Source organism: Epinephelus fuscoguttatus, linkage group LG12 (genome assembly GCF_011397635.1).
Source record: "Epinephelus fuscoguttatus linkage group LG12, E.fuscoguttatus.final_Chr_v1".
Lineage (NCBI taxonomy): Eukaryota > Metazoa > Chordata > Actinopteri > Perciformes > Serranidae > Epinephelus > Epinephelus fuscoguttatus.
Genome location: NC_064763.1, coordinates 37,995,251 through 38,007,462, shown reverse-complemented (window position 1 = coordinate 38,007,462; position 12,212 = coordinate 37,995,251). Strand labels below are relative to the sequence as shown.

The window sequence follows — 12,212 nt, the reverse complement described above, 5'->3', positions numbered from 1 at the left end:
TTATTTGTGCTGTTTTAATGACTCTTCCCAAATAACAAGACGAGGAGACTTCAGATTTTTAGACAAAACTATAATTGCTAGTTCATTCATCTTCAAGCCAATTAAAACATTTGGGTCCTTGAACACACCTTTGACAATATCATGTGCGACAGGACTACCTTGATTTATTTATTTATATATTTGTATGTGTTCTTAGTATTTTTGGGCCAAACAAAGTCACTTTTTTCACCCATAACCTAAACAAGTCTGTAAGGTTGCTGTCCGACACGACAGAGAAACGACATCAACACAAGAGTTATAGATCTTATTCACCCTTTCAATGAACCTTGAGATGCACTTAGGGGTTGTTTCCAGCAGCCGTATATCAAGGCTAACAACAGTCTGGATCCTCTTCACAGGAGCCTGGCATGGGTTTGACTCCCACTACTGCCCCCTAGTGGAAGAGGTGTACATGAAAGGCTACATGAGTCCATCTAAATGCTGCATTAGTTGAGAGATTTGTAAATCCGTTACTGCTTCTGGTACTATTACAACTGCTACAATATTTATCACAGCGACCTTTAGGAATGCAGTTATTTGTATTTAATCAATTCTTTAGTCCATAAAATGCCCTAAACTGACAAAAAATATCCATTACAAGCTCCCACAGCCTGAGGTCATCTCTTCAAAAGTCTTGTTTTGTCATACCAGCAGTCCAAAACACACAGATATTCAATTTATAGTGATATAAAACAAAGACAATCTTCACATTTGAGAATCTGGAACTTTAAAATGTTTTGCATTTTGCTTGATAAATGACCAAAACAATCAACTGAGCATCAGCATTGTTCAGGATTGATTTCTTAACCAACTCATTATTTGATCATTTTATAGAAACCTATAACATCCAGCTCAGTAGAAATGCACATAGTCTTTGGAAGACAGAGCCCTCATCTTAAAAGACTGTGTCGCTGCTGTCCGGTGAGTTCGCCAAGTGTTCAAGCCCTCTGCTATCTGAATGACAAGGTTCAGTAATCAAAGAATTTGCTGACCCTCCCTCCCCTTCACTCACTTCTTCCATCCCTCTCGTTCTCATTTGTCTGGATGTGTCACAGACAAATGTGCACAGCTACATTATGCACACAACCCCTGTCCACAGAAATGAAAACAAGTTTGAAAATGAAAATGTGTGTGTGTGACAGTCCATTAACAGTAAACCAACGCTTCTGACCACCAGGAAATTCTTTCCATAGCTGATCCACTTGATTATCATGCAAAGCAATTTTTGACAATCTTTTCCTGAAGGGCAACAGTATCACTTACAAACTGCATTTATCTGCAGATATTTACATTAAAGGGTCTGTATTTGACATTCAGTGCATTAATATAGCAGCAAACCAATATATTTGCTGTGTAAAGATAGTGGAGTAATGGCATCCTAAGCAGAGAATGATGTAATGCTACCTCTGTGTGTTGTAATCCGAGCTTCTCAGTCATTTGTTTAAGTGAGCCAGTCCAGCCATGCATGCATGCTGGTGCACATGTGTGTCCCACTGGCTAGTTCATCGCCATCACTTTGCACTGCACTAATACAGCAGTTCCAAATAATATTGGGACGGCAGTGTTGCAGAAGCGTAGCGCCCGCCCTTCTGGTTCACCCATGGTTAACACTGTTAGCTCTGTCAGCTCTGTTGCCGTTGTTCAGCACAGTTTATGGAGTTTGTACTGTTAGCTGCTGGCCGCCTGCTTAGCCATTTCAATTTTGAGAATCCAGTGTGTCTTTAATGAATACAGTGAAGGAGAAACTTAAAAAAAATGTCTGATGTGTCCTTTGACTCAAGAATCTGTCACTCAACCCTCCTTTCATATTCTTTCATGCTCTGAACACCTTAGGGAGGAGGTCAGGATGGATTGTTGGGCATATAGAGTGATTCAAACAGCAGAGACTGTCGTTTGCATCCTACCTACCATCAAGAGTCAGGGCTAGTTTCTTTTCTCTACTGAGGCGATCTTTCTCTGACCTTAGCCACACAGGTTTAGGAGTCTAAACTTACCCAAAACCTACCCATTGTTATTGCCGTTCTTTGGAGTTCTTTGGGAAGGTACTAGACTCACAAGTCAGTCTTTAGACGCTTTGCTTAACTAAAGACTGACTTTCTTCCTGATTTTGTGTTTAGATGGGCAGATACAATTTCAGAGTTTAAAAAAAAAACTCCCTACGTTGCAGAACCAATAGTAAATCCGCAGGGCGGTGCTTCGGTGGCTCGCTGAACTCTTGTGCTTCTAAACATATTCTGACTAGAAACACGTGTAGCGGTACAAAATGGCTCAGCCGTGCTCGCAGAAAACGCCGTCAAAGTTAGTGGATGTTTGTTGCATTTGCGGCGACAAGAATGGGTCCATGTCACTGGTCCAACAGCCCATTGGTTCGACATCCCATTAGTCCGACTGTCCGCGGTGCTGAACGGCTCGCGGCGGGCGTATGGTGCGCTGTGACCAGCTCTGGGTCAGCTGGGAAAGGCTTGAGACGAAGCAGGCTCACGGCTTATGTGTCTGTCACTTTCTTTTTCATTTTAACCCACACCATGATCTTTTCCTGACCCTAACCAAGTGGTTTTTGTGCCTAAACCTAACCAGACCTTAACCACAGGGCATCATGATGATTTCGGAACAGACTTCGGAACAGTGGGTTTAATATGATCAGAACAATGGGCTGTCGGACCAATGGGCAGTTCTCGACAAGAATGACATGGTTATCGTAGATTAGCTGGGCTAACCATTAGCTGTTAGCCCTGTTAGCCGTTAGCTGTGTCTGTAATAGGTAATAACTCATTAAACGTACCGTGAAAAAAATATTTTTTCCAGCAGATATCTTAGTTACAACATGGTTGAGCTAGCAAAGCAGTTTTGTGTTGCTATGTGTGGTATTTATTCAGTTTGGGAAATCACGATGTCTAGAAAGCATCAGTGGCTGCAGCTGACAGGGACAGCTAACACTAGCAGCAAAGCGAACATCAGGACGTCATCTGTTAAAAGCCTCCCATTGTTGGATACGACATGAAACTACTCCAGTTAGTTCAATCATGTTGTAACTAAGACATCCACTGGAAAAAATATTTTCTTCACGGATGAGCACACGTTTGATAAAACAGAGTTAAATCTCTCGGCATCCATTTTCAAGCTCTCTGTGTGTTTGTTTCCTTGCGGATAAGAAAAGGGGGAGCGCACATTTCTGAGAAGGCATGTCCTTTTCAAAAATGCAAGAAACGTTGCTTTGTTGCCGGCCGTTTTCGCCGGTGTATTAAGCACACTTTAGAAAGGAGTGTCCCCAGACTATCAGAAGGTGGAGATCTCTGACTGTCTGGTGGTGAGACTAGGAAGGTACTGACAACAAACTTTGTTTGTGGTTGACTCCAGTATTTTCTTTACACATCAAACACACTCCAACATCATGCTTCATGTTCACCAATAATTGTGAATGACTTTAAACTTCATAACATAATTTGTTGTATGATTGGGAAAAAAACCCTTTCTGTTCAGTTTATGTGCAAAAACTATCTGCAGAGGTTTTTCAGATGAATATGATATTGATGTCTATGCCTGGTAACTCATTATGTTTCAGGTTAGGGTCAGGGAAAGATGGTGGTCATTGTTAAATGATCAAAATGCCAATAGTTAGTTGGAGAAGGGATTGTAGGAATTGCAAGGAAACACTTAAACCCTCATGTCTAAGTGCTTTTCTGCTGTTTCAGCATATCAGTGTAGATGACAAACTTTTAGACCAGGGTGGGACAATGCTAGTTTGGATGCTAAATTGTGAAGATGTAAAAGATGTGGCTGCTTGCGTGGATGTCAGCTGCCCCCACAGGAATTTTTAGAGCATTCTGAGACACAGAAAGTCTCCACTGAAACCAGAGTTGAAATCATTTGGAGGTTAACAGCTCTTTAGGACATAGTGACTCACCAAACGTACCACTCGCACACACATACACTCACAACCTTCAGATTTTAATGGACACTGAAACACTAAGATCACGGAGGGATTAGATCATTCTTGCCCTGCATGCCCTTTTGCCCCTGTCCTCCGCCTCCCCTACACACACTCACACACACACGATGCAACATCACCAACTTCTACCTATCCATCTCTCGCTATCAGCTGCTCCCTGCTGCCGTTGTTTTGAGAGGTCAGAGCTGTTTGTTTGCTTGGAGGCCTGTCGTCTGATAGTGTGTGTCGGACTACGCCTGCCCCTCCCGCCTCATCTTAACCTGGGCCGTTATCAGCCGACTCCCCAGCAACTCCAACCTTGTCTTTTAAAAGGAACACTTCCCCTGGAAATTATGGACAGATAGACGGTGTCCCTATCTGTCATGGTGGAAACCTCAGGACTGACAGGATGACACATTCACGCACTCCAGGTTCAAATCCATCCCTTGACCTCTGATGTACATCTCAGGATTCACTCATTAAGTAAAATTAAGGCTCATCCCATACAGTTTTACCAATTCTTACTGATAAGATTTAGGGGGGTATGCTGGCTGATATGGATAATATATGATTTCTCTAGTGTACAGTCACCTTAAAATAAGAATCATTATGTTTTTGTTTCCTTAGAATGAGCCGTTCATATCGACAAAGAGAGCGGGTCCTCATCCACAGAGTCCGCCATGTTGCACTGCCATGTTCCTACAGTAGCCCTGAACAGACAAACTAAATGCTGGCTCTTGATCAGTGGTTTCAAGTAGTCCAGCCACAGGGTCCAGATTTCTCCTTAGTCATTTGTTTGAGGTCCACACAGTTTAAAACATTCAGTGTCATACTTTTGTTTGGCCATGTCGTTGAGGTAGTTTTTTGTCTCTGTCAAGTAGCTGTTCCTTAGTCACTCCCTCTACAGCAGGAAACAGCACTTCAAAATAAAAACTGTGTGCCGGAAATTCACTGTACTTAAAATTAAAGTGTATTTTTTACAAACTTGACATATTTGCAAGTCACTTGTGGTCCATTCAGAATGGTCCCACGTCCCACTTTTGGACCGTGAGCTACCAAATCTATTCAGGGTTTTTGCATGGCCAGCTAAGTTGGCAGCCCCTCTGCGATAGGCCAAACAGCATTGGAAAAACACTGACTTTTATTGTGAAACTGCTTTATTCAGTATTTTACTGGTTTGAATCACCAGGTTTGTTTGTCTTGGAGATGAAGAGACCTCTGCAGATAATTCGGCTCCAAGCAGAAACCTCTTGAATGCTTGGATCTTAAGTTATTGAAGAAAAAAAGTGTGGACACATCAGCAGGTTCTGGACTAACAGCCCATCTTCAACAAGCCAAACAGTGTCACAGAAACACTGATTTGTGAGGTAAAACTGCTTTAGTCAGTGTTTTTACCGATGTTAATCACCTGGTCTGTGTGTTGTGGAAAGGACCAGACCTCTGCTGATATTTTGACTCATGTTAAAAACCTTCTGAACAATGAGCTAATGATGATGATAAACCAAATGCTGGTAAACAACACTAAAGGAATCCAAACCAGGAGTTCATGCTTAGCACATGGGAGAAGTTTCAGCTGGTTGCTAGATGCAACTAAATCCTACACCCTAAGACTAGGATACAAATGGAGAGAAACACAAGTCATCTGCAGACTATGCATTTGAATTCCTCCACTGTAAGTAAATAGCATTAGCAAGGCTGCACAGTAGGATTCTTGTGATATCGCAAGGTCCGGTGAGAATTGCGGGATCACAAGATCATACGAAAATCCAGTTTATCAGGTTTTAAGTGATGTGTTTGTGTCCACAACCCCAATGGTTCGGACCAATCGGTGTCCTGTGAGGAGCTACTGGCAGCTATGTGCTTGGTTCAGGTGTGTGATGAAGGTGAAGAAGCTGTTCAAAAAGGTTAGCATAGATGCTGGTTGAAGGGAGGGCAAAGAATGGCACAGAAGGCTTTTCTGATGGAGATGTTTTCACTCTTGTCCCAACTGGCTCGTGATAGACAGATGATTCATCCAATCACCTGCCAAGTATTTTTTAAGTGCCTTTTCCAAACAGTTTCAAATGACAGCCCCTCAGATGGTTCTGTGTTAGGAACCAACTACAATACTATATCAAATATTAAAACACTAAAAAATAACAGTTGTGCTCATTTATTCACTATATCCAAACAATAAAAAATGACACTAATCCCATCTGGGCTTTCAGAAACCTCCCTCACCTCAGCAAAGAGTCATCTGGCTGGAAGTACAGCCGTCCGTGTGACCACAAGAAACAGAAAAAAAACTGTGATAAAATTACTCCCCCAACACTGGATCAAACCCAGCGGGGAGGGGAGTGCCAACCACCTGATTAAGCAACATGGAGGAAATGAGGGAAGCAAAGGGGTCCATTTTCTTCAGGAGTGGGAAGGAAGAAAGAATGGGAGTGGATGTACGAGGGGGGTTGTAGGTGGGATAAGCTGTGTACATATGTGTGTGTGTGGGGGGAGGAGGGGTGTCGGAGGGTGTGCGGGGTTAAAGTCACAGATTTTAAATCAGTTCTTTGGCCTTTAACGGGCGCAACAGAAGCCCAGTATGAGAGAGCAGAACAAAGAGGGCAGCAGTGGCCTCGACCAATTAACATTCCTGCAGCCTTTATGAGCCGCCTGGTCCCGCCCCTTCACTCACACCTCGTAAAAGTCACAAACATCAATTCTTGCAAACCATAACTGTCATTATAATCCCATTAAAAACAACCCACTGAGCAATTTACAGTGAACACCAGGGCCAAGTGTGCCAGCAGAGGGGAGGGATCACCTCCCCTGGAACGCAAACCGGACTAAACTAATGGGAAAGTTTATTGGGAGTAATTTGACAAAATATGACATGATAGTGACTCCAAAAGTTCATCATGCAAACTGAACAATTGAAAATGAGGTTAAATCTCTTCTTCTCCAACTTTAAATCTAATGTGTCTTGGGAAACATCTAGCCTACCAAATAGAACAGATGTTGTAGTCATTTAAAGCAACGCTGGCAATTTTTTGGCCACCAGAGGGCAGAAAAACACCAAAACAAGCTGACAAATACATAGTCACTTCATGTAAAGCTGTTAAACCTCCTTTTTGGTCTCCACCAACTCCAGAAATGTCTGGCTTTTTAGCTGCTAAACACTCCACCTCCAGATAGTAGTTAACTTTGTCTATCTGTTGCTGGAAGCAGATGCTTGTGGAAGTAGGAAGCTGAAACTCTAATGCTGATTTTAAAACCAGAACAATGTGCTAAAAGTGGCTAAAAGGGTGCTTTAAAGTTGTAAAATTAAAGTCTGTGATTTCAATATACATGCAGCTGACCACACTTTAAACCTTTAACTTACTAAGTCGAAATTTTGGCTTCGTTGCATAATTTTTAATTTGGTGAGTGAACATTTTCACTTAATATTACAATGTTAACTTGTTACAAAATAATTAAGCATTACTTTTTGATTGTGCATGACATTAAATCTAGTTTCTTTTTCGGTGTTTTCCCAGTGGAAGAGAGCTGACCTGATTCTGAGGGATCCTTTAATGACCACCATGCCGAGCGGGGACGAAACAACAGGAGCAACTTAGAACACTGTCACTCAAATTTAACAGCCCTGCAACAGTTAATTCGTCTTTGCAAAGTTAAAGTCATATCCTGTTCATTTCCGTCATCAGATTTGTTTGAGACATGATTCAGCTCATTCTTCAACACTTCTCGTGATTTACAAGGGGTGGACAAAATAACAGAAACATGGCGTCAAAATGACATAAACACTTAAGTGACTTAATTTGTAGCGCTTTATTTTACCTGTCATTAAGTACAAGTCATTAAGTAATACTTAAGAACTAAGTCATTTGATACCAACTCTGGGAAAATGGGAATTTCCAAAAAGTAAAAATATTTATTATTGGAAATCTGACTTCCTGTTCATGTTGATTTGCTTTTTATTTTGCCTATGTCACCACTAAATCATAATACAAAGGAAGTTGCTGAGTGCCACTTAGCAGTGTGTGTCAGCTTTAATATAGGGTCCTCATTTTGTGTGGTTTCAAAGCAACATCAGGCAACTTAAAGAGGCAGAAAGAGGACAGATAGTCACTGTCTGGGCTACTAGAGCGCAGAAAAATTTTATTTATTGTAAGGTGTTTTTTGTGCTTATGCTGTTGACATGAAGCTGCACATCAGAGGTCTGATCCACTGTGACCCCACATGGCCTCAACCTCCATAAAACTCATTGTGAAGTGTGTGGCTCCCTCTAGCTGATGTTTAAGGGTCTACGCTAGTATTTAAAGTGGACTAAAGTTCATTTAAAGGCAGCTCACTGTATGTGTTTTGTGCAGTTTGCCCTTTGTGTCTTATACATGTGTTCAGTGCACTATAAATCTTGACATTTTCACCATCTTACAATGTGCTGCATTAATATACAAAAAGTAACAGCGTAATGTATTCATTTAATTGATTTTATTGACAATTGGACCAATTTAAGTTTTCTTGCTAAACTGTGAAATGTCCATTTAATAAATTGTAATATTGCCAGATATTATTATCATTAGTAGCTAGTAGTAATAATAATAATAATGATAATTTAAATCTGTAAAGCAGGTTGCTTGATAAAAACCCACGCCGTGTGTGATTACAGAACCACAAGTTAAACAAAATACAAGAAAATTACATTTGAACTCTTAAAATAGAAGAATTCTTAAGTCATTAGTCAATAGATGCTCATGAAGGGCAGCCTGTACATCAGTGGAAAGTCACTACTGCATGTAACCAGCAGTAACTTAGAGTTTTTCAGTCGCTTTTTCAATCGCTTGTCTTGGCTTCAGCCGACAGCGAAGTTCTGACATGGTGGTAGAAGCCGAAGCAGGTTGTTTTGCACGTGACAGCCCCCGATGGTGGTGATGAGTTAGGCGATGAGGATCATGTGTTCTTGGCACTGACTAGAACCACTTTGATGTTTCTTCTCCGCATCTCTCTGGCCATCTGACACCAGCTGCAGGACGTACAGCAGGTCGCAAACACACAGTCCCTACACATGGTACCCTATAGGCAAAATACAGTAATGTTGAAGACAGTGAGACACATCAGTCTGACCATGATCCATGATAGCAAAGGTTACCATAGCTCTTAAGACCCTAGCTATGATCTTTCCCCAACTCTAACCAATTAGAAACATCATTCCACAAGATCAAGATCTTTATAATCGCTATTTGTGCCCATAGAAAAATGACTTTGTTGTAAATAAACACAAATTTTTTGAGGACTGCAAAATATTTATTTTAACTATTTGTTGAGTGAATTATCTACCTTTGTCTCCATAAGATTACACTCTAATTAATATAGGTTGAAGATTACAGATTTGGAATTTAAGGCAACCAGGGCATGACCCTCTCCACCATATGACACTGACAGCAACAACAAACAGAGTTTTGGCCTTACTTTGATGCCGTAGCGCTGCCGCATGGAGACCCTCATGGCCATGGTAATGGGAGGGATGCAGCCGAAGATGTCCAGCAGAGGGAGACAGAGACACTGGCCGTACTTTTTGGTAGTCTTACAGGCAAAGCAGGGACAGCACCAGAAAGCGAAACAACCTGAACAAGGAAAAAAACACACACACACACAGAAGAGCAACAGATGAACGCACTGACACTGCCAAAAGTCACACCTACAAACTCTCTGAGACAAAGAAATCCACACAAATAAAGATATGAGGAAGTAAATGAATTATCATGTCTTCCTCTTTCTTAGTCTTAGGTTTGGTATAAAACTATTTATCTAACAATCAGATTAGTTGGTATATATTCATGTAACAGTCAAGATTTGACTCTTTATCATCATTAATTGATTGTAATATTGTCTGACATGTTTAAGTTGTGCTGTGGTTGACTTATTTTCTTTTTTTGTGACTTGCAGATTGAATCATTAAGGAAACAGGAAACAACTAAATGACATTGCAGTGTAATCCCCTGTGCCTGCTAATGACAAACTATGAGTGTTTTCAATGGATTAGAACACTCCAGAGAATCAAGGAACAAAAGCTCTCCCTGTAAGTGAGCAAACAATGTCCTTTTGTCACAGAGGCATAACATGACCGTGATTGCACACGAGGTAAACAAACAACTCTGAGTTGATCAAAGCTACTTATACCTCCTGTCCTAAAAAGTAACATGACAAATATGTGAAATCTGATTTAAAAATATTTGATTTTATAAACATATTTACAAGTTTATCACTTAGAGATTGTGCTGGTGTAAATATGACTCTGACGCACAGACACTTACACTCAGGCACGTTATCGCAGCAGTCACATATCCCTGATCCCCACTCATCGGATTCTCGAGCCTCCATCACAGGCTGAGGCTGCCTGATGACCATCTTTGAAGTCATGATGGCTTCTGAAGGAGAAACCAGGATCTCAGTTCACATTGCACATGTTTGTTATTATGATACAAGCATAGACAAAGTGCCAACAAAAAAATCCTAGGAGCTGGCAGTACCCCGATACAACATTGAAACAGATATTGGGGAGGATACCTCTCCCGTGCTCTCATGGCACTTGTTTGAAACGCATCAGTTTTAGAAATAAAACGTTAAACTGAGGACTTAGTGTTGAGATCCTTTGTGTTTTTGGCATGAGAATATACCAGTCCACAGGTGCACTTGTCCTGCATTTGGTCAAGTGACTGTGACTCAAGAGGTACGACAGGTCCTCTGCAAATTACAGGGTTGATGGTGCACATGTCAAAAGACACTGAACCCAAATTGTTTCTGATAGAAGCATTTCTGTTTGTGAATGGGACACTGATTGTAAGGTGCTTCGGAAAAAACAATCATAAACACAATGTTTCCAGATGGCAACAAAAGTCCCCAAGAAGAAGTGATTTTAACCCAATCCATGATTGTTCGTTGACTCTACAGAGTCATTTTCATTCCTAAACCAAACCAAACCTTTAACATAGCGTCATCCAATCAGAAAACACTTTTACTTTGGGTTTTGGAAGGCATCGATTAATGATGTCGAGAGCTGGAGGGCTGACTAACTTTTAAACTCTCTCCGTACACATTCCCGAAATCTTCAGTTCAACATTTTAGACACTTTATGAAGAGCAATGTCAACTTCAGGCCCTAAAATTCTGTCGCTTGATTTATCAAGTTCATCAGTTGTCAAATTAATGGAGTATACATACATGTGTATTCTACTTTCAAAATGAAACTTTAAATTTTTCAGCCAATACTTATTAAAATGAAGAATATGTGAATGTATTAATGACAGAGCATATCTTAGAAATGTCCCCTTCAACAAGGTCAAGTCAGTTCTTGTAAGCCGTGTTAAACACATTAGACTTAATCATGAGGATAGAAATGAAAAAAAAAATCTAATAATACGTCATGGCAAATTGCTTTAAAGCAAAGTTTACAATGTGTTTTACAATAAAAGCATAAAATGATTATATGAGAGAAAAACTTGACGACACAAGTACTAAATAGTCAGGTTAAGAATATTAAAAAGCAAATTTCTGTATCAAAATTGAAGTCTGCTCCTAAAGAGCACAGTTAATGTCTCACCTGTGTATTTGTGTGATAAAAGAGCTCTGAGTCGGACGTGTGTTCACAGCAGATTTCTTCACTGAGAAGCTGTCATTTGTCAGTCTGTTCAGAAATACCTGCAGACAACAGAACACCTGAAGGAACAAACCAGACAAACCAGTCTGTCCTGTGCTCCTTGAACATCACTTTGCCTTTATTTATTGTATCCAGCAGAGGATCAAAACGAGGGTGAGGCATTACATAATCAATGCCAAACACAGGTCATGATGTGGTTCACCTGAAACACAAACGTCTGGATGTAAACTTCCTGTTTCTTTATTTAAATGGATATCAAAATGCCAACATGCATTTAGATCAATGTGAAGTTTGTCTTACTGTGGTCAACATTATCAGTCAATGTTACACAGCAGCTTTTATGGTAAACCTTGAAAAGAATGTGTATTATTGCAGTGTTCAGCCTTTATTGCAAAATTATAAGTAACAGAGACAAACAACAATGAAACAGGCTTAAACACGGCATCCAAGTGTGAGAGATTGATTGATTTGAACCTGATGTTATCATGTGATCTGCATTCATTATTTAACAACCTCCTATTTATGGGCTTTTGTATTTACACCTGCGTCCATGATGCATGACGTGTTAAGATCTCAATATGTAAAACAGTTAGGCCAGTTCGGCCACATGTGTTCT

General features: G+C 40.6%; 1 protein-coding gene across 1 annotated transcript; it reads right to left on the bottom strand.

Annotated features, from left to right (window-relative positions):
• Positions 1-8,416: 8,416 nt before the first annotated feature.
• LOC125898529 (cornifelin homolog B-like) lies at positions 8,417-11,688 on the bottom strand. Its single transcript, XM_049592361.1, has 4 exons — positions 11,540-11,688; positions 10,255-10,368; positions 9,410-9,564; positions 8,417-9,013 (listed from the first exon to the last, which is right to left on the bottom strand). The coding sequence occupies exons 2-4, from the start codon at positions 10,358-10,360 to the stop codon at positions 8,891-8,893; spliced, it is 384 nt and encodes a 127-aa protein (XP_049448318.1). The 5' UTR covers positions 10,361-10,368; positions 11,540-11,688; the 3' UTR covers positions 8,417-8,890.
• Positions 11,689-12,212: the final 524 nt, after the last annotated feature.

Bases quoted from the DNA above. Each gene is read 5' to 3' on its own strand.
- LOC125898529 (XM_049592361.1), bottom strand. From the start codon at position 10,360: ATGACTTCAAAGATGGTCATCAGGCAGCCTCAGCCTGTGATGGAGGCT. The intron at 9,565-10,254 runs GTAAGTGTCTGT...TTCCTTGTTCAG, and splicing joins CTGCGATAACGTGCCTGAGT to GTTGTTTCGCTTTCTGGTGC. The intron at 9,014-9,409 runs GTAAGGCCAAAA...TTTTGCCTATAG, and splicing joins GGCAGCGCTACGGCATCAAA to GGTACCATGTGTAGGGACTG.